Source organism: Carlito syrichta, unplaced genomic scaffold, assembly GCF_000164805.1.
Source record: "Carlito syrichta isolate Samal-C Ts95f unplaced genomic scaffold, Tarsius_syrichta-2.0.1 Scaffold301542, whole genome shotgun sequence".
Taxonomy (NCBI): Eukaryota; Metazoa; Chordata; class Mammalia; order Primates; family Tarsiidae; genus Carlito; species Carlito syrichta.
In genome coordinates, this window is record NW_007245638.1 from 1,462,861 (window position 1) to 1,484,972 (window position 22,112).

The 22,112-nt window shown below is 46.4% G+C and overlaps 1 protein-coding gene across 1 annotated transcript in view; it reads right to left on the reverse strand.

Moving 5' to 3' along the window:
• SLIT3 (slit guidance ligand 3) overlaps window positions 1–22,112 on the reverse strand; it is a 628,209-nt gene that overhangs the window by 227,314 nt on the left and 378,783 nt on the right. Inside the window, exon 4 of the mRNA XM_008054837.1 lies at window positions 5,848–5,919. Within this exon, the coding sequence (XP_008053028.1) occupies window positions 5,848–5,919 (72 nt within the window). The remainder of the gene's footprint in view (window positions 1–5,847; window positions 5,920–22,112) is intronic.

Consider the following 22,112-nt stretch of genomic DNA (forward strand, 5'->3'; position numbering starts at 1 on the left):
CTCCCAGGAGATTACCGCCTGCTCACCGGGGCGGAGACAGCCCTCATTAATCTCAGGAAGCAGGAGGGCAGACGCGGGCAGTGCAGCAGCACAGACTAACTAGAGAGCACAAAGGCTGCCTGCCCAGCTTTGTTTTGAAAGCGTCAATTCCAAATTCTGCTAGCTGGCAGAGACAGGGGTTATTGATTTTCCCTTCTGGAATGCATGTCCTACAGAGTCCTCGCAAATAGAAACTGAAAAACAGAGGAAAACATAACTGCTGAGAAAGACAGGGCAAGGGGACATTTTTTTTTTAAAGAAACAATCTATACTGGTTTTTGTCTTTTTCTGATTATGCTCTGCTGGATCGTGGCATGTCATCTCTCTTTTTTCCCCGATTCATTTCTCTAGGTCCTATCTCTATGTCTTTCTGATAGTGATTTCTTTCTCTTTCTCTCCTTCTTGCTATGTCTTTGTCCCAGTACCGTGCCAGTGTTCACATACAGTAGGCGTTTCATAATGGTGTGGTGTATGCTGGTCTTGCTGCAGGTCAGTTTCTTCAGATCACTTTGTCTGTCTCTCTTTAAATACAGCATCTCTTGCCCTTCAAGGCAGGGGGAGGGTGGGACCAACCCATAAAGCCAGCTTCCAGTGGTCATGCAGAGTGGTATCTCCAGTTAATTACTCTCTATCTTCTATGGAGAGGCAAGAAGCAATTAGGGGCTTCCTTCCACTGTCTGGATGGGCAGAGCGTCCAGTCCCTTCCTCACAGCATTAAACTAGTGGTTCCTCAATTCCACAGAGCTCCAATAAAAGTTGCATGCTTGCCTACTTGCATAGGTGAATAGGGACTCTGCTTTCTAGACTCTTCTTTGGTTACTTCTTCACTATTCCTGCTGCCGGCATGGCTGCATGGGGAGGAATCTGGGTAGATGGAAGTGTCTATGGGCAGAGTCCAAAAGATGGTTGGTGTGTAGCCAGGAGTGCAGGTTGAGGCTTAGCTTTGCTTACTGACTTTTACCCAATCACACATGTTAATGAAAACTTAGTTTTATAATCTGGAAAATGAGGGTATCACAGTCTCTTCCTTCTTAGAGGAGAATGTCAGAACAAGCAAAGAAAGCCTATGGCAAAACTACAATTTTTTTTTTTGAGTCAGTGTCTCACTCTGTCGTCCAGGCTGGAGTGCAGTGGCACAATCATGGCTCACTGTAGCCTGGACCTCCTGGGTGCAGGTGATTCTCCTGCCTCAGTCTCCCAAGTAGCTGGGACTATAGGCATGCACCACTATGCCCAGTTAATTTTTTGATTTTTTGATTTTTTTTTTTTTTTTTTAGAGATGAGTCCTTGCTATGTTGCCTAGGCTGGTCTCGATCCTTCCACCTCAGCCTCCCAAAGTGCTGGGATTATAGGCATGAGCCACCATGTCCAGCCTAAAATTATTTTTAAAACAATAGTAACTAAAAACAAACAAACAAACAACAACAACAAAAAAATTCAGGCATTTCCTGGTGTTCTCCTTTTAATAAAACATATGGCATCATAGATAGGGCCAACTGGTTGTCATTTCACGTATCACTTAGTTTGAAGCTTGATACTCTAATAATTTACCTTCTGCTCCTGTTTTTCTTAAAGTAATAATAAAATAATGTTCTACTTCCTGAGCTCACACAACATGGCGGGGAAGGCTTGGGGGTTGGGCGGTGGTTCTGAGACCAGGGTCTGTATCCCTAGATGTAAAATTTGTTATTCATCATTTGCAAAGTAGACAATCTTCATGTGGATAATTGAGGTCTGGTAGGAGGAGGAGTGTTTTCTTAACAGGTTTATACAAATTTAATTTCTGCAAAGCCTCTCCTATTTTCTATGTACCGATGCATATTTAAACGCACACCTTCATTATCACCTCTGTCCAGATGCTTCCCCCCCCCTGAATTTGCTCCTGAGCTCCAGCCCTATATCTCTAATTATCCACATGATGTTTTCTCCTAGGGCTGTATGATTATTTAGTCTAACTCATTCTTATTAAAACCAAGGAAGTGGAGACCCAGAGATACAGGCAGTGTGGCTTTACCAAATCCTTCAAGGAGCAGGATGTCAGATGCACCACTTTCCTAACACAGAGAAAATGCTCTGTCCACAATGCCTGTGGAAGACTTGACATCACACTTGCGATGAATGCAACCCAACTCGTGACCTCCCAAGTCTAGCTCTTCTTCCTGACCTTTCCATTTGTATGAAGTGGAAGCTTCAAGAAGGCAGAGCTCACAGATCTGCATGTCTCACTCTCTGCCCTTCCTCCCAGAACTGACATTAGGCAGGAACTCAAAATTTATTTAGATGGACGTGGGGTGAATGACTATGAGAATCTGCCATCACTCTACATTGTCTGAACTGGGGACTCACTGTTTTTCCCCAGCCTCTAAGAACTCATTGATGGCCAAGATCTGTAGGCTTCATGCCCCATGACCTCTCCACCTCTGATGCTCTTCCCCAAGCGTGAGCCTGCAGCCTCACCTCCTGGCTCTGGCCTTTCCTTCTCTCATCCTTCCAGTATAAAGGTTTCCATCATGACCTGTCCCAGGTCGAAAGCTATCCACATTCTCAGTACCTACATCTGAAGCCCACACTCCTTGTAGGCGAGGCTCTCCATCCACTGACCTCCACCTTCCTTTGCTGCCTTCCTACTCTGCCTTATTAAAACCAAGGAAATGGAGGCCCAGAGATACAGGCAGTGTGGCTTTATCAAGTCCTTCAAGGATCAGGATATTATTAGAGGCTGGGGACAAACAGTGAGTCCCCAGTTCAGACAATGCAGAGTGATGGCAGATTCTCATAGTCATTCACCCACACGTCCATCCTATTCTGCCTTATAACCCTCCACTCCCACAAGATGTCTCTGGCTGTGCCCCTTGAAACACAACCCATACAGTTTTGCCACCACACTTTGTAACCGCTATTTGCCTTGTCTACTCTGTGAATTCTCTTTTAATTTCTTTTAAGTCGGAGTCTCACTCTGTTGCCCAGGCTGGAGTACAGTGGCACGATCATGGCTCACTACAGCCTAGCTTCCTGGGCTCAGGTGACCTTCCACCCCAGTCTCCCGGGTAGTTGGGACTACAGGTACACGCCATCATGGCTGGCTAATTTTTTTATTTTTGCAGAAACAAGGTCTCACTATCTTGTCCAGACTGGTCTCCAACTCCTGGGCTCAAGTGATCCTCTTGCCTTGGCCTCCCAAAGTGGTGGGATTACAGGTGTGCGCCACCACATTCAGCCTACTCTGTGACTTCTAATTATTGATCAGGCCCAGCTAAAGCCCTTATCATAACAACAAATGAATACAGTAGCATCAGTAGCTAGAATTTTCTAAATGCCTTCTATGTTTCAAGCATAGGACTAAGTTATTCACACCTATTATTTCATTGACCTTCACAAAAACCTAGGAAGTAGGTTCAATTGCCATCCTCATTTCACATGGTGGAAACCTAGGCTCAGAAGTGTCAATAGTATATCAAAGGTCACAGACTTAGTCCCCAAAATACATGGAATTCATACACAATTCTACCAGGCGGCCAAAACCATGCTTCTAACCACTAGGCTACATGGCCTAAAGCTGCCTTTCCCCTCTGATCGCTGACAGCCCATTATGACGTCCAGCCGCCCATTTGCCAGCAATCTTGTTTACTGGCATTATCCTGAACATCCTCTTGCATGCACATGTTTTTTGTCCTCGGTTGTGGCTGTAAGCCATCGGAGAACATGAATTCGACTTCTGGGGCCTAACAGGTCTTGTCTGACAAGTATCTACTGACTGAACCGATCAGAAGTGTAAAGTACTTTATCCTCCTTAGGGTTCTTTTTTTGGTTAATGCATCCTTTAGGCAGTGAGTTCTCTCTTCTTTCTTCTTCTCTCAGGCCCAGCTGTGGGTACTGGGCATAAACAAAAGAGAAGATTCGCCCTGAGTTTCAGCTCCAAACAATACCTATCTGCATGGTCTGGAGAGGGTGGGCCTGGTGAGAGAGGCTGGAGAGATAGCCACGTGTTTGAAGTTACAGTCCAGTTTATACAGCACTACAATATGTTTTTGATTTTTTTTTTTTTTTTTTTTTTTGGTTAATGGATTCATTTAAAATTGTGTCACGAGATCCAACGGATATTATCACTTTACAGATGCAAAATGTTTATGTTGGGTTCAATTGTCAGGAAGCTGGCCGGTCTTGAATTAGTCACTTCCCTCTCTGTGCCTCTATCTTCCCATGCCCTGACATTCTGGGATGCCAGCAAGCATAATCTGTTGGTTGTGGGTCATGTGTGTGGTCTTAAGTTCTCAGAATCCAAGGAACAAAATGCTGGGAAAGCATTCTGAAATGTTAAAAGCTCCCACTCAGGGTGAGAGAGTATCCCTCATTATTTATTTAGTTTTGAAGCTTCGATGTTTCTAGATCTTGTTCTCTCAGGGAGATACAGAGTCAGAAAGCTGTTCCTTGCATGAGGCACACACCTGTCCCGCAGAGGAAGTCACATTCTCGGTGGTTGTGGCTGCTCTACCCTGCCCTCTCCTGTGCTTGGACAATCGCTCCCAGAGGAAGCATCAGCCTGTCTCCTTGTCCCCAAGCCCCTTGCAGAGTCCTCCCTGCCTCCCTCTTCCCTCCACCCCTGAGACAGAGACAGAGAAGCCTCTGCCCTCTTGTGTGCTTTGCATGTTAAACACCAAAAGCTTTCCGCTAAGGCCACAGGGGAGGCAGACAACTTGCATCTGTAAGTCGTCACCAGCTGTCTTCGATGTGCTAGTAAAGGAAAATCCCTGTACTGGGTCGAGGGAAAAGTGCCAAAGTAGTTTTTTTAAAAAGAAAAGCCTCCCTTGAGGCTTCTCAAATGGAATCTGGGGCCGCGGAGGAGGCAGAAGCTCTCATCTGGCCGAGTCAGACCTTTCACCTCCCTCTCCAAAAGCATGATCTGAGCCTACGGGCACAGTTGTTTGAGTGGCAAGTTCAAGGCAGGGTTCTTGTGAGGCAAGGGCCCAGGAGCCCTAATAAATTAGGAGCAAGTCGTGGCAGCCAGGTAGGCAGTGGTTAAGGTTATTTGGCAAGTTCAGAAGCATGGTGATGGAACAGCTCTGCCTCTTGACTGTAGTGATGGCTGCCCGAATTGACACATGATAACACCACACAGAACCACTCATGCTGGCACTCACACACACACATACACACAACGACTGTGAAGTCTGAAGAAAAAGGTCTGTGAATTGTACCCATGTCAGCTTCCTAGTGTTGACACTGTACTATAGTTATGTAAGTAAACTGTCTACTTTCTGAAACTTCCTGCGAACAAAAAATTATTTAAAAATAAAAAGTAATAAACACCTAAAGCAGCAGAAATGGATGTGACTGTGTCTCCCCAGGTTCCTGGGGTACAAGTGCTAAGGCAGTCTCATAGGAGCGGAGGACGATCCTTTTAATAATAGTGAGATCACCGTCATCATCATCATCATCCAGGTTCCAATTTATTGAACACTAACGATGTACAATGTGCTGTTTTGTTTGGGTTTTCTCAACTGCACACAACACCCCCGATGAGGCTATCACCCCGTTTTACAGAAGATGATCATGGAATTTGTGCCGAGGCATTGCAGGACCAGACTCTGACCCAGCAAGCACTGGGATGCCAGTGTTCACACCTGGGGGCGAATAACCAGGGAAGCACAGGTTCTGCGATGCTGTTGTGGCATCCAACGTGTGCTCCCTGGGAACCACCTGAGCACGTCCTTCCCTCTCTCCTCTCTGAAGGCGCCCGTCCCGCCCTTCTGTCCCAGCCCTCACCCGAGTTAGCCACATCTGCAGCGAAGCAACAAAAACAGCACTTACAAGTTCTTCACGTCGGTGATGCCCCGGAACGCCTTCCTCGGGACCCCCTGGATCTGGTTTTCGCTCAGATCTCTAAACAAGAAGAGAAGAGGCACACTGCATTAAAGACCCAGGCTGGCTCGATCTGCATCTCATTATGATAACAAAACCCCTCGGAGGCTGCCTCTGTGGTCAGGAGTGTTGGGGGACTGTTTAGTCTCAGGCCCCGGGCTGCAAGCATTCCCATTGTTCCTCAAGTGATGCCCTTTGCTGAAATGGTTACCAGGCGGGGCAGCTCGCCTCCACGGCGGGCTCTGTGGGTGGTCTCGCACCTCCAGGCCACGAGCCAAGACGCTGGGTTATTTGTTGCACACCCTGCGCCCAATTCTCTGTTTTCCCACCTCCCAGAGACAGCCTCTTCCCCCCCCCCATACACACGGGCGACCCTCCCCCACGGCGGGTCAACACTGCTCAATCTCCCATCTCTCTGGTCGTCCTCTGCTGCTCAGGACTCTCTGCCTTTGTCATGTAGAGTTGGGACAGAGCCCGTCCATTCTGGTTTTCTGATGGGGGCTTATTCTAGAGTCCAGGAGACCGTCTCCTGGATCTTCCTAGTGATAGGCATGATGAATTCAAATTGCATTTCCACAAATGCATCCAAAACAGGGGACACCGGCATCTTATCCAGACTTGAGGGGGGAAGGTGCGGAGTATCAGGTCCCACAGCACCCCCAAAGCCTCAATTTCCTTTTTAAGAACGACGCAGGCTTTTTGGTTTTGTTTTTTCCAGTTGTATTTTTTTGCTAGACCAAACACACATGCTTGCTTTCATTCAGACCTCAAGTTTGCTCGACTCTCAGTGAGTAACCAATCTGTGAAGACCCATCAGGCCTCCAGAGTGGACAAAGTGACCCTGCAAAGTCCCCTGGCCATGTCGCCACCACGGCTAGTTCTGCACAACAATGAGCTGTAGAGATGTCACCAAAGAGGGTGGTATGGAGGCAGGGGACGTGCAGGGATGGGGGCTAGGGCATGGTCAGCTCTTCATGCTTTCATTAGAAATAAAAGGTACACACACACACACACACACACACACACACACAGGACATACAGGAAAACTCCATTATTGAGGAAAAAAATTAACTACTTCCACCTAACCATGGCTACTAATTAGTAGTAACATATGTAAATTTCACCAACATGACTTCATAATATAGGGTCCATGATAACCTATTTTTTTTTCCTTACACATCGATACCAACATTTTAAATGGCTGTCTGTCACCCAGTTGAATGGTTGGTAATATGATCCCACATCCTTGGGTGGGTATTTATTTTTTTTATTTGCCATTTAAAGAAACACTAGGATGAATTTATCTGCCCATACATTCTGGGGACACTTGTCCAGCTATTTCCTTGGTCCCACAAGGACAACTTGTGTTCACAGGGTAAACAGGTCCCAGCTGAAAGACCCTAAAGACAGCCGTACCTGTGGACACGCCCACGATGTTTTTCCAAGGCCACTGGAATGTAAGTTACAGATGGCTCCAGATATATTTGGAAGGCAAGGTCAGACAACCACCCTCCACTGAAACCTGGGCAGGTTGTGTGGACATTTTGCATGGGAGTTGGGAAATGTAGAAACAGAAGAGAGATGTCCACCTCTCTGCTCTCATCTGCTGAGTCAGGCACAGCCTCTGAGCAGCTCCCTAAAACTCGCAACACCTGAGATGGTGTGGGGCCACTTTTAGGCCCCAAAGAAAGGCTCAGAATTGGGGAAAGAGTACAGGTGTGAGAACTAGTGGTTTCTAGGACTGAACAACAGGGTGCTCCCCATGTCATGTCCAGTTTCCTCCGTCTGAAACTGATGTAAGTATATTCAGCTGCACAAGGCACACTGTGGTAGGCTCCTCTGGCCAGGCCTGATTCAATGCACAGAGCTCCAGCCTAGAATCGGGGCACTGAACAAAGCCCACGATGACAGCAGAGGTCAGGCGGTGTCACCAAGGCCACTCAGTCACTCTCCATCAGCCTCTGGAGCAGGGGCCCGGGCCCTGTCATCCAACTAATGCAATTTCGACCAGGCATCTGTGCTGTACCCGAGGCCCCAGCAGCCACAATAGGCCTGGGCCTTTGCCGCTGCCCTCCCAGGCTTGGCTACGGTCTCTGGCTGCTCAGGAAGATGAGCTTCAGTCACACTTCTGGCAAACAGTCGATGATCAAAATCCGGGGTGGGGGAGCAAATGAGAGAAAGGTTTAGGGCTGGGCATGGTGGCTTATGCCTGTAATCCCAGCACTTTGGGAGGCAGAGGCGAGAGGATTGCCTGAATCCAGGGGTTCGAGACCAGCCTGGGCAACTTGGTAAGACCTTGTCTCTATAATAAATAAAAAAATTAGCTGGGCATGGTGGCATGTGCTTGTGGTTCCAGCTACTTGAAAGGCTGACGTGGAAGGATCACCTGACTCAGGAGGTAAGGCTGCGGTGGCTGTGAACATGCCACTGCACTCCAGCCCGGGCGACAGAGGGAAACTCTTACCCTACCCCCCAAAAAGAGAGAAAGGTTTAGCTTAACCATGGCTGGAAGTTGGGCAAATGGGCACCTATTCCAGTAATGCCCTATCCCTTTTGCATAGACAGCAACCCACAGCATACTGGACGAGAAAAGAAATTGTACGAAGGTTCTCGTTTACAACATGGTGGGATGGAGAGAAGAGAGCAATATCTAAGCAGGAGAATCCAACACTGTTTCTGGGAGACCTCTTGCACAGGCAAAATCCTGTGCTCGGGTGGGGCAGTGCTTTGGTCTGCTATTTTCTTACTGTAAATACATCCAGCCCTGCTCCTACTTTAAGGAGCCCAGTTTAAAGCACAGCTTTCTTCCCACTCCCCTGTCACCACTTTTCTCCTGACCCAACTGAGCAAAACAGTAGATTGTAGGGAATTTATCTGTTCCCTGTGACAATCTGCTTGTAAATTTTATTAATTTTATTTTCCATTGAGCCTCTCTTCGGCTAACAATACCATTGCCATCCATCTACAGGATTGTATATTGATTTCATAAATACCTCCAGTGAGTTGACAAACTGACAGCTTTAATGGTGTTACTGATGGGGCGTGGAGGCGGGTTCAGGGCTGGGCGCTTCATTTTCGGTAACCGTCCCTTCACAATTATCACGGGGCCTTTGTGAGGGTTCCTAATAGTGTGTTTATCTCAGCATGATGCCAGAGCATGGAGCTATTGTTAAGTACTATCCTTGAGAGAGACAAGAGCCACCATTTTCCACTGACACTTAAATAAAAATAACAAAATCTATCCGTAATGCCCAAGAGCCTAGTTCCGGCCAATTGCTTGCTGGAGTTTTAGTGCCTCACCCTTCACCAGGGAAGCAGCGCAGGGCGGAGGAGGGCAGAAATGCTCAGAAGTGACCAAGGAAGAGTTTTTTTTTTTTCACATTAGAAGAAAGGTACAAGGATGGAGCAGGGCGGAGGGTGGGAGGTATGCTGGGCTTTTCTGGGGAAATAAAGGAAGATGGCTGGTGGGAAAGGACTTCTTGGTTGGGAAATGGGCTAGGGGCTGGGATGCCTTTTTAAATAATTAGGGCTCAGAAAGAAAGGGAGAACTACATTAACTAAAGTGCATTTTCCAGCTTCCGGAAAATGATTAACCGGCCGATTATTCCATCCAAAAACACAAGACCAGAGAGGACTTATTAAGGAGACAGTAAGTCAAATAGGAGTTGGCAAGAACCAATATCTCCTCCTTCCAGTCACTTCCCCCCCTTTTTAATTTACTAAAATGCTTTGGACACAGATTAACTTTCTTCGCAAATTTATTATTGCTTCATCTACCTTGAAATGGGAACTGCAGACACTTTGATAAATGGATTGAAAGGCTGTCTAGTTCCAGTGGAGCTTCTGAAATGCTTCCTGGGGCTCCCCCCCACAATGGCAGGCACGTTTTGTTCTCAGAGGAGCAGTGAGTGACAGTCCCCACATTCACCCATACCCCACAACACAAGGGCCAGGGACGTGGTCTCCTTTTTGCTCTGCTGGGGACAATGCACGCATCCTAATCACATTCATTTAACCAGAGAGTCCTGGTTAAATGGCAGTCTGAGGCCAGGTGTGGTAGCTCATGCCTGTAATCTTAGCACTTTGGGAGGCTGAGATAGGAGGATTGCTTGAGCCCAGGAGTTTGAGAGCAGCCTGGGCAACATAGTGAGATCTTGCCTCTACAAAAAATAAAAAAAGTTAGCCAAAAGTGATGGTCCATCCTGTAGTTTAGCTATTTGGGAGGCTAAGGCAGGAGGATCACCTGAGCCCAGGAATTCAAGGCTGCAGTGAGCTGTGATTCAGCCTCGGCAACAGAGGCAGACCCAATCTCTAAAAAAAAAAAACAAGCAAGCAAATAAATAAATGGCAGTCTGTGGAGAGGATTTGCTCCTAGGTGTCAATCCCAAATCATTCCCAAGCTACAGATGGGGCTTAGAGGACCCACAAAACTTGGGGAGTTCTTGTTTCTGAAGTGGATGGAGCTGTTTATGAGCTATATGACCATGCAAGTTACTAAAATGTGCTATGCCTCAGTTTCCCCATCTCAGAAGCAGACACTGAGCCAAGGCCTCAGGGGTTGAGTGACTGATAAATGAAGAACTCTCAGGAGAGGCCAGTAAGGGATGGAAGCAGGATGGAGAAGGGGACTCAAGTACAATCAGTAGAATTCCAATCTTAGCCAAGTACCATGGGGAACACCTGTCTCTAAGCAAGGGAGCAGGATCTTTGTAGCCCTGTATTTAACAGTCCTTGGTCAGGCACCACCTAAGAGAAAGGCAAACTCCCAGGGTCCACCTGCCCCGCATAATGCTGCACGACATGACTTCAGAGACCCTAGGGTAGATTGCTGAAGAGGATCCCCAAGATGAGACCTTAGCAGCGAAGTCCAGAGAAGGAGGGGATGGAGCTGGGACCAGTCCAGAGGACCAAGGAGACCTAACTCAAAGCACTCATAAGAACACTCCAAGGACACGTCTGAATCAGCAAGTTCTTGACAATGAAAACATCACTCTCAAAAGATGGGATAACTAGGACCAGGGACCAAGAGGCCACACAAGAAGCTAACTGACAAAAGAAAATGGTAACAACTCAATCTGGCATCTGATGAGGTTTACACTTCTTTGTCTACCTTCCCAACCACCTTGCTCTGAGACAAATCATGGTGCCATTTTAGTAACATTTTAAAGAAATCCATCATCTCTTGATTAGTCAAACTAAGATAGGAGATGATTTGCCATTTGGAACCATTGCTATTTGGAACTATTACTAGATTTGGGGTCAGGGCGATGGATTACCATTCTGATTCTCTTTGGCCTGAATATATATGAAAATTACTTTCACATTCTCCGCTTAGGAGGAAGAAATCTGCCCACTGGTACACTTGGTATCAAGCAAAACTCATTTAGGGATTTAAAAAAGTCTGATGAGGAATCCATGTATCTAAAATGTCTTGTACTTCCAATACCACAACCCTCTAAAAAGCTGAACTCTTTTCCTCTGCCTCCCAGATCCCAGCTTCTCATATAGTAACCTTGCAACTCATCACTCTGCCCTGGGAACTAAAGGGAATGATGCTGTTTTGCTTACCTTATTTTATACAGCAGGAGGGACAAACATGCAGGAAAGATTGTTCCCTGGGGATTTTACAATGTGGACTTCAAGGAGGATTTATCTTAATAGGTACATCTCTTCTGCAGGCAATTTATCTTAATAAGCAAGATTATATGTTTGCTGTTGGGTCACTGTCAAAATCAAATGAGCCCCAAGCATATGTCCCAGCTAAGAAGCTATCGTACCTCCAGCTGGGTGTCTAGTCAATGGCAGCTTTTGTCTGGGGAAGATGACAATAGAGTAACTGAATCATTTCCTGAAAGAACTGCCACCTATCTCGGGGATCCAGAGAATCAAAGTATCAATGGGGGACCAAAAACCCCAATTATTTCCCACTGTTCTAGTTGTGTTTCTGAATATTTTATTGTGGCAGGAGTTTATATTGCTTGCTCCCTGATGTTAAAAAGTTACTGAATGAAAGATTGCAATAAGAGCCCTTTCTGTTCTGTTTTCTCTGACAAGCTCATTAGAAAAGTCCTAGCCACACCATTTAGATGTTTAATATTGGCAGATTAAATGTCAACTCAGGTGCTTATTTCTGTCATCAGAAATGAATTGAGGAGGCTGGGCATGGGGGCTCACATCTGTAACTCCAGCACTTTGGGAGGTCAAGGTGGAGGATTGCATGAGGCTAGGAGTTGGAGACCAGTCTGGGAAACATAGCAAGATCTCATCTATATTTAAAAAAAGAAAAGAAAAATAAATAAGAGGACCCACTATGTGTTCTACTATGTTAGGAGTTAAGATACAGAAGTGTACAGTTCCAAGTTTCTGTCCTCCTGGAGTTTACTTCAGAAACAAAGAAACAGGCTGGGCTCGGTGGCTCAGCCTCTAATCCCAGCACTTTGGGAGCCCGCAGGTTCAAAATCAGCCTGGGCAACTTGGCAAGACCTTGTCTCTACAATAAATCAAAAATTAGCTGGGTGTGGTAGTGCTCACCTGTAGTTCTGGCTACTTGGAAGGCTGAGACAGAAGGATCGCCAGAGCCCAGCAGGTTGACACTAGGGTGGTTGTGAGTGTGCCACTGCACTCCAACTTGGGCTACCAAGTGAGACTTCAACTCAAAAAAAAAAAAGAAAAGAAACAAAGAAACAGACCTCCTTACCTTTACAAAGATAAACATCTAGCCACCTCAAAAAGTAAAAGAAGCAGTTTCATTGCTTTTTCCATTTCATTAAGAACACCTATATCTAACTCACACTGTGGATTACTCCTAGTCACCAAGCAAAAGATTTTATAGTTTGTTTTACTCAGGGTTCAAAATCTTTTGAGTAATAAGAAGGAAAGGGGCAAGAGGCCAATCTGGATCACTAGGACTCAGAGGACTCAGACTTGTTTCATCAGGTACTTTGGTTTGTCTTTCAAAGTGGACAATTTGAGAAAAATCAGGATAGTATGAGGATGTGTTAAGAGTTGGCATGGTGGCCAGGCTCGGTGGCTCAGCCTGTAATCCTAGCACTTTGGGAGGCCGAAGCGAGTGGATTGCCTGAGCCTGTGGGTTCGAGACCTGCCTGGGCAACTTGGTGAGACCTCATCTCTACAATAAATCAAAAATTAGCTGGGCATGGTAGCGCGTGCCTGTAGTTCCAGCTACTTGGAAGGGTAAGGTGGAAGGATCGCTGGAGCCCAGCAGGTCGAGGTTGCAGTGGCCGGGAGCGGCCACTGCACTCCAGTCTAGGTGACAGAGTGAGACTCCAACTCAAAAAAAAAAAAAAGAGTTGTCATGGCACTGGGCGTTGTTCTCACAGTAGGGTTCATAGGTCATCTGATCAGAATTTACAGATAGGGCTTTGAAGAAATACAGATTCCTGTTAATTTTTTAAAATTTGAAAAGAGGGGCGAGGCATGGTGGCTCATGACTATAATCTTAGTATTTTAGTAGGCTGAGGTGGGAGGATCACTTGAGGCCAGGAGTTTGAGACCAGCCTGGGCAACATAGTGGGACCCCCATCTCTACAAACAAACAATTTAAAAAGAGAACAGTATTTTGGTTATATTTCCTTTCATTTACATCTTTATCTTTGAGAGATACATACTGAAGTAATTAAGAATAAAATAACGATGTCTAGGTTTTGCTTTAAAATAACATTGAGGAGGAGGAAGTAGGTAGAGGCATGGAAGAAATAAGACGGGCCAAGAGGTGATACTTATTGGAGCTTCGTGATGAGTACAAAAGAGGTTCATTTATCTTCTGTGCCTTACTTTTCTATATTTGTGACATTTTCTACAATAAATAAAATAATACAGGTTCCTGGGACCCATCCCAGACCCACCGAATAAAAAAAACTTGAGGATGGGCTCTGGAGTATAAATTTTGAACAAGTTTGAGAACCATTGGTAGAATGTTCATGCAGCGGATTAGGTGCTAAGTTCGCATCCCAGTCTGCTACTTAACAGGTTGTGTATCTTTAAGAACATCTGTTCAATTCTCTGAGCCTCAACTTGTACTTCTGTAAAACCGGGATAGGCATCACAAGTAATGAACAAGCAAGTGCTTCCTAAACTTGCACGTAGTATATAACTGCAAATTACTGTCTTCAGGTTTTTTGCTTGTTTGTATGTTTAGCACGAGGTTAGCAAGTATAGTCTCTTACTGCCTGAAATGTTTAAGTCTGATTTTAGGGAAAATTTGGGGTCCAAGATGCAAAGGTAGGAGCCTGCTGATGTTGGGCAAACTGTCCACAGGAGAGAGTTAAAGGGGAAGACTGGAGCAGGGAGAGGGACACGTTTAGTCTGTATTTTATTTATTTATTTACTGATTGATTCATTCATTGAGTCAGAGTCTCACTTTGTCACCCAGGCTGCAGTGCAGTGACACGATCACCGTTCACCACAGCCTCGGCCTTCTGGGTTCAGGTAATCTTCCCATCTCAGCCTCCTGAGTAGCTAGGACTACAGGAACATGCCACATTGCCTGGCTGATTTTTTAAAAATTTTTTTGTAGAGACAAGGTCTTGCCATGTTGCCAAAGTTGGTCTTAAACTCTTGGGTTCAGGCAATCCTTTCACCTCAGCCTCCCAAAGTGCTGGGATTACAGGAATGAGCTGCTGCGCCTTTTTAGAAAGCCATGCAGAACCCCAGTGTGGGGTGGGGCAGCCAAGGCCAGTCAGGAAGGGTAAGAGCTCTTGGAAGGCTAAATCCTCCTGTGGGAGCCAGAAACATGGCAGAAGAAAGCCAAGCACTTTGTCCCTGGACTCCCTCAAACTTGCAGGGGAGCCCCTGGTTGCGGGGTTATAGGCATGCCAGGTAGAGATTCCCTACAGGTTTTCCAGAAGGTCTGAAATTTTGGAGAAATCACTGGAGGGCGGTGATGGGCAGGACCAAGCAGCCAGGCTGAGATACAGATCTGAAGCCCTCACTGAGGATGAAGGCTGCGGTTTGATCCCAACAGAGCTGAGATGCTTATGCCTGGGGGGCTTTCAGACCAAAGAAAAAGAAGAAACAGCCTGTTAGGCTGCAAGCTGTTACCAAAGGCTGCAGATGGAGTTGGGGGTGTCAGTTTGCTCTGTGATTCGTTGGCCATGTGGATGCCCTCTTTGCCTCCTTTTGGGGAGATGTTTTAAAGATCTCAAACTCAAATGCTTCAAGGTCATGCAGGTAAAGTAAATGAGTTGACTCAGGCTGTGTGTGGCCATAGGAGTAGCAGGAGGTGAGCTGGGGAATTGATTTCCAAAAAATCAACACTGTGCTGGCCAGCAGGACACTGCTGCCCTGAGTCGAATTTGACCTGTGGGCTCAGGTTTGTGACCAGTGAGGACACAGGGACAGTCACTTCTCCAAGGGAGATCTGCTTATTCTAGAACGGTGCTGTCCTGTGGACATAGAACACGAGCCAAGAATGCAATTTTAAAATTTTCCATTAGCTGCATTAAAAACAGTAAAACGAAACAGTGGAAATTAATTTTAATAAAGTATTTTATTTAACTCAATATATCTAAAATATCACCATTTCAACATGTAACTAACATAAACATTTATTAATGAGATGTTTCATATTCTTTTTTTTTTTTTTTGTCATACCAAGTCTTCAAAAGCCGATGTGTATTTTACATAGGTCTCCATTTGGACTGGCCACATTCCAAGTGCTCGATAGCCACTTGTGGCTAGTGCCCACTGTACCGGATAGTATGTTCTAGAATAAGGGCCAGAAGCTAGATGCTGTAGCTATGTAGCCTCTCACTGCCAAGAGATGGAAAAGTCTTCAGATGTTGGAACCAATTTAAAGGAGACTGATGTGGGACTGCTGGGGGTTGGGAGTTGGGGCATATCAGTATGAAACGTGGACAGGAGACATGCATGGTTGAAATTCCCGGATCAAGGGCAGCACGCCACAGCTCGAGACATTCCAGTCTTTCAGTCATTCCTCCTGTGAGTAGAGTACCTCCTTCCAGTCACAAGTCTTAATCTGAATCTGTCCTAATGACTACCCTACCAGGGATGGGCAGGGTTAACCAACACTCCCAGTCCAGACAGCAGCATTCTTCATTGAATTATCATATGCAACTCCAACGAGGGCTCCTGAAACAGCATTGTAATTGACTGATCATCTCCGGCAAATGGTACTGAGACTGAGCTTCTCAACAGCTCGCTAATCCAGGGGATTATCACAATTTAGTGACAAGGCAGTTTGTTACATGAGATGGGATTGGGGAGCTCTCATGATTAGCCCAATTATGCCCTCTGTTCTGGCCTAGCCTTCCCTGTGTCACTAAGTGGTCCAGGAAGCATTAGCAGGGTTCCAACCACAGGCTTCTGCCTCCACAGTCCACGCGTGCCTCATTATGCACGCTTCAGGGGGTGTAACTGCGTGTCTCCACGCTGCATGCAGAAATCCAAAACTGAAGATCATCTGATTGTAAAGATCAAACAATGTACCTGAGATAGTCCCTTGCCAACTTTTAGGCCCAATGGGATATTTTGGTTTAATTATCAACCTTGGTTGGGTTTGAATGGGGGTCTTGTTCACTGGGCTCAAAAGAATGGAGACTGTTGTTTTGTTTTTTCCCTTTGTTTGAAGTGATGTGTCTGCCCAATGGGGTTTGTAAAAGAGAGCCCATTTCTGTACAATCCATCCTCCTCTGAGGCTGACATACTGGACCCCACCCCCCTCTTTCCCCTCCATCCCTCTCTCTTGGCAGCCATCTGAGGCTTTCATCCCTAATTTGATTGTCGTAGCTGACACTGTCAATCTGAAATCCAGTAGCATGTCTAATGCTGGCTGGACAAGGGGAAGGCAGGGGGAGGAGAGGGGGAGGCAAATTCATCTCGAGAAGTAGCTTTATGTAAATCGATCCTTTGGCCCGAAAGCTGGAGCCAGGCATTTGCTGATTAATTGGAGAAGCGTCCTTGTTCCCGTGTCTTCTTTGGAGAGATGGCCCAAATTGAGGCAACTCTTCTTCACAAAGACATTCCCATGCCAAAAAGCTTTTGCAATTAGGAGATGAAACCTTGTGAGCGAGGGGGAGGTGGCTGGGGGCGGGGGCACGTTTACGGAATTGTTCTGAAATGAAGTGTGTGCATTTGACCTGCTTCGTGATTAATTACTGACCTGGGAACCCTCATTTGTCTCCTAGTCTGTGGCCTGATAGCCCAAGTTCAGAGACATGATATCTCACAGGTGATGATCTACTTCTGTGATAATTAGCAAAAACTAAGGGGATGCGGAATGTGCTTCTAAAATGTTTTTTCTTAAATTTATATTTTCAGTTACCACTCAGATCCATTTCTGTTGGTGCCAGGAAGGAGGGGGAGTGAAACTGTGATGGATCCAACCTTTTTCTATGTCCTCTTACCTGTTCTTACAAAAGGAAGCTCAAGCAACATGGTGGATCATCCTTTCAACTCAGTAACAGTCCCAGGGTCCTGTTAAATATCTGACTGCATTAAAAAGCTAAAGGAAAATTAGCCACCTGGGCACAGGAAAAAGTGAGTTTGGTTCTGAAGAGGTTGCTTGTTGTGTTACCTACAAGCTGACTACATGAAGGTTGGGTTTGTAATCAACATGGTCTTTTATACTGTTTCCCTCATTCAATTATCAGCTTCGTGTGGGCGGGGGCTTTTGCTGAGCAAGATGCCTGATGCATAGCTTAAAAAATATTTGTTGAACGGATTTTAAAAATGAGTGAACATGGTGGCTCATGCCTATAATCCCAGCACCTGGGAGGCTGAGGCAGGAAGATTTCTTGAGCTGAGGATTCAACACCAGCCTCGGCAACATAGTGAGACTTCACTGCCACAAAAAAAAAAAGAAAAGAAAAGAAAAGAAAAAGAAAAAATTAGCTGAGCATAGTGGTGTGCACCTATAGTCCCAGCTACTGGGGAGGTTGAGGCAGAAAGAACTAAGCTAAGGCTGTGGTGAGTCATTATCACGCCACTGTACTCTAGCCTGGGTAACAAAGTGAGACCTTGGCTTAAAAAAAAAAGTGAACATGATGTCATGCCACTGTCTGGTTCATGGGTGATTGAGAACACATCTCAAGCTATGGGGATTATCTTTTTGGGTCCAGTTTGTCCCTTCAGATTACAAGGAGCTCTGGCTGTGTTCCTCTGTCCTTCTGCCTCTATCTCCCTGGTGGAGTATCGTGCTTGAGAATGAATACCCCTAATAGGCTCGCGTTCCAAGGAACCCCAGATAGAGCCTTTCAACTATGAAAGGCTGAGTGAGCCAAGCTGAAGCATGGGAATGAGCAGTTATATCAGAGAGTTAGGCTAAGTGGACAGGTAATTTGTTCTTTCTGAGTAGAGTTTAAACCTGGCCTGAGAGGGTATGACAGATTTGGAAAATGAATTCAATCCAGAAAAGGGCTATGTGTCTGACAGTGATTTTTTTTTTTTTTTTGAGTTGGAGTCTCACTCTGTTGCCCAGACTGGAGTGCAGTGGCCACTCCCGGCCACCGCAGCCTTGCCTGCTGGGCTCTGGCAATCCTTCCGCCTCAGTCTTCCGAGTAGCCGGAATTACAGGAGCGCGCTACCATGCCCGGCTGATTTTTTGATTTATTGTAGAGATGAGGTCTCGCCTGCCTAGGCGGGTCTCGAACCCGTGGGCTCAGGCAGTCCACTCACCTGAGCCTCCCAAAGGCGCGGGATTACAGGCTGAGCCACCGAGCCTGGCTGACAATGATGTTTTATCTCCCAGAGTGACTCTTCCCTCCCCCTTTCTGAAGTCTGGCACTTGTAGAGATGAGGTTAATACAGATAATGAAACTCTGGGTGCAGCAGGCTCTGAGCATCACCCCCCGAAAAGATGTCAGAAGGGGATAATCAGCAGTGAGAAAGTTCTGATTATCTTTGGGATAATCTACACTGTGATCTGACTCCTCACGGCCAAACTGTCTAAAAGATCTGGAAACCCTTCCGGAGGCTGAAGATGTGCAGAAATAAAGTTGGGGGTGGAAGGAGAGGGAGGAGGTGGGAAGAAGAAGAGAAGTCCAGAGGGCTAAGGCACTATAGTTGGGAGATGTAGAAGTCATTTTCTGATTTCTACCCCATGGTGGCATTCAATGTTCAACTTGATCCTGAGAAAAGGATCCATCAAACACTGCTCTGAATGTCCCAAGTGACTAACCTTAAGACTTTTTATGTGGTGAGCTAGACAACTCTTCCTTTCAACTAAGGGATGTGGTATTAGAGCTATTCTTCATCTACTGAAGAAAAGTGAACACCAGGGCAGGGTGGGGAGGGACCATGCCTTGGGCTTCAGTTGCCCAGGGGTTGGGATCTGGGACGCAGGGCTACAGTTCAAGGGAATGTGGCTTGTACATGCCTGTTCTTTCTTGTCACTTTTCAGAAGCCCATTAAACAAGCAAAACCTCAACAGTGAAGGTGAGATGCTATCCTGGGGCCATCTGCCGATAAAATCAATGCGGCTTCAGAAAGGCTCAAAATTATCTTCTGCTGGAGCAGGAAAGCAATTCAGCAAGAGCTCAGCATCCTGAGTTGCAAGGCCGGCTTCCAGAAGCCCAGTGTTGGATGAAGTATACAGCAGCTTAAGCCATTAAGCTATGTTAATACTATAGAGGACATTTCTCATCATGACCCCCTGCACTATTTATTGTTCCATTCAAAACAATTACAGTTATTGCTAATAATTCACACCTGTGGATGTGCTGGTATTGACCACAGGAGAACAGATGCAGTTCTCTCACTTATTTATGTAAAAATGGATGCAGTTCAATAGATTTACACCAAGTTGGGAGTTAATACTAATAATTAATCCCAGTCCGGCTTCTGACCATTTAGCCTGAAAGGTTGACCAGGGACAGGAGCGCTGGGTGGATCCAGTGAACTGCAAAGATGAAGTTCATTAGTGATGAAAGTGAGACTACAGCCACTACCCTCGTGCCAAATACAATAAACTCCCCTGTCCCCGGCAAAGAGGAAAGGCCTCCAAGGTAGGAGACCTGGGTTGGATTGGAGACTTCTGAATGCCTTCCTTGTCTCTCTAAGGCTGTCTACTGACTACAGCTTGGGCCACACTTTACCTGATCACTTAACTTCTTTCCTTTCATCCCGGCATCCATTAGTCCTGCACATGACCAAGGCCCCAGGCCAAGACTCCAGGAGGCAGTGAGACACAGTAGCAAAAGCCCAACTCCAGAACCTGGAAGACCTCGGTGTGAACTCCAGCTTTGCCCTTGTCAGCTACGTGACTTTGTATGAGTAGATTGCCCTGTCCAGGTCTCAGTTTCCTCATCTGTAAAATGGGAACCATGAAAATACCTATGTCAGGGAATTATTATAATGGGACTAATGAATTTAGAGCTCATTGCTTGTCATCTGGCTCATTATAAACACTTCATAGGGACTAGTTATTAGTATTTGCATCTGTACAAATTGGCACTCAACATGATGAGTAGCAGAAAAGGAAATCCCTGCTTCCTTGTCCCAGAGAATATGACATAGGAACACTAAAACTGGGAAGCGGCAACTTCTGGTCATGTTCAATATGAAAGAAAATAGTCACTGAGTTCCGCTCAGCCTGGTGGAACTGGGCCCTACAGGCTTTCTGGGCCCTACAGGGAGATCCTCTCTCCTGGAACCTACCATTGTTTCCCTAGGGTGGAGAGGGAGTATGGCAAAGATGGGGGCATGGGTTAAAGCTGCCCAGCTCCTGGCAGCCCCCTGAGAAGCTGACTCGAAGATGGTTGACCATGCAGCAATTGCTGTGCAGGGAAGTTGACAGAAGACTCCCATAAGGAGGAGGGGAAAGAAAGGAGTGTTGGGGCTGGGCGTGGTGGCTCACGCTTGTAATCCCAGCACTTTGGGAGATTGAGGTGAGAGGATTGCTTGAGCACAGGAGTTCGAGACCAGCCTGGACAATACAGTGAGACTTCATCTCTTCAAAAAAAAAAAAATTAGCCAGGTGTGGTGGTATGCACCTGTGGCCCCAACTGCTATGCTGAGGAGGGGAGGATCACCTGAGCCCAGGAGGTTAAGGCTGTGGGGAGCCGTGATTGTGCCACTGCACTGCAGCCTGGGCGACAGAGCAAGATCTTGAAAAAAGAAAAAAGAAAAGAAGGAAGGAAGGATAGGGGTCTGAAGGCAGCTGGTGGGGTAGCTGGGAAGACAGTTCTAAGATCACAGCCCTGGCAGGGTGAATGGTCTCGGTCTGAGAACAGGATCTCAGCTGAGAGCAAAATGTGGATCCAGCCACCTCTGTGCAGGCTCAGAGGAAGTCAAAGTATCCTTCTGCCTTTCAAAGGAGGCTGGGACCTGGCTGAGCTTCTAATGGGTCCAGAGCTAGGCAGGAAATAGCCGTGAGGGGACAGGACGAGATCAGGCAAGGTGGGAAGGGGTGATTTTGTCATCACTGAAGCAAATTGTTCAGCTATGATTTCTCTATCTGGAGAAGGGAACCCCCACAACCCTGTTAAAACTGTCTTGGGGCTTACATTTCAATGAAGGGTCATCGTTACTAGGGTGACTCCAGTGTACCTAGGGAGTCAGGCACTGTGGATCAACACTAAGAAAATGAGAAGACACAGTCCTTGGGAGAGGACAAAGGGGGCAGTAAGTATGACGTCACCTCTGCAAATGGCAAGATTCAGCACGCCTCCTTCCTCTCTTCCATGTCCTCGCCCATCAGAGGAGGGGAAGAACAGACCAGAAAGTCGGGCTCCGAGTATAGGTGTGCAGGGGGCTGAGTCTGTGAATGCATGACCCCTTGGATAGACAGACGTAAGTAAAGATGAGAGAGAGAAGTAGAGAGACAAAGACAGAGAAAGAGGGAGACAAACTGACAACAGTGACACAGAGACAATAAAACCAGAGAAAGCAATGGAGAAACAAGACATCAGAGACAGAAACACACATACACAGAGGCAGCCATTTCACACAAGAGTCTGTGAAAGGCAGAGAGACACAGAAAAAGAGAGACAGAGATGTGAGACAAAGAGAAAGAGAATGGAGACAAGTACACACACACATCACACACACACACACACACACGCACACACACACAAAGAAGGAACACACAAAAGGGACACAGAGAGAGAGACAGGCTAAAAGAACAAAAGGAAAAGAAGCAGGCAGAAGCCAAGTGGAGTTTTGAGACGCTGGTAGACAGAAGTTCTTCCAAAAGATCTTAGCTTTTGAGCTTCCCCAGGATGAGGGAACCAGGAACA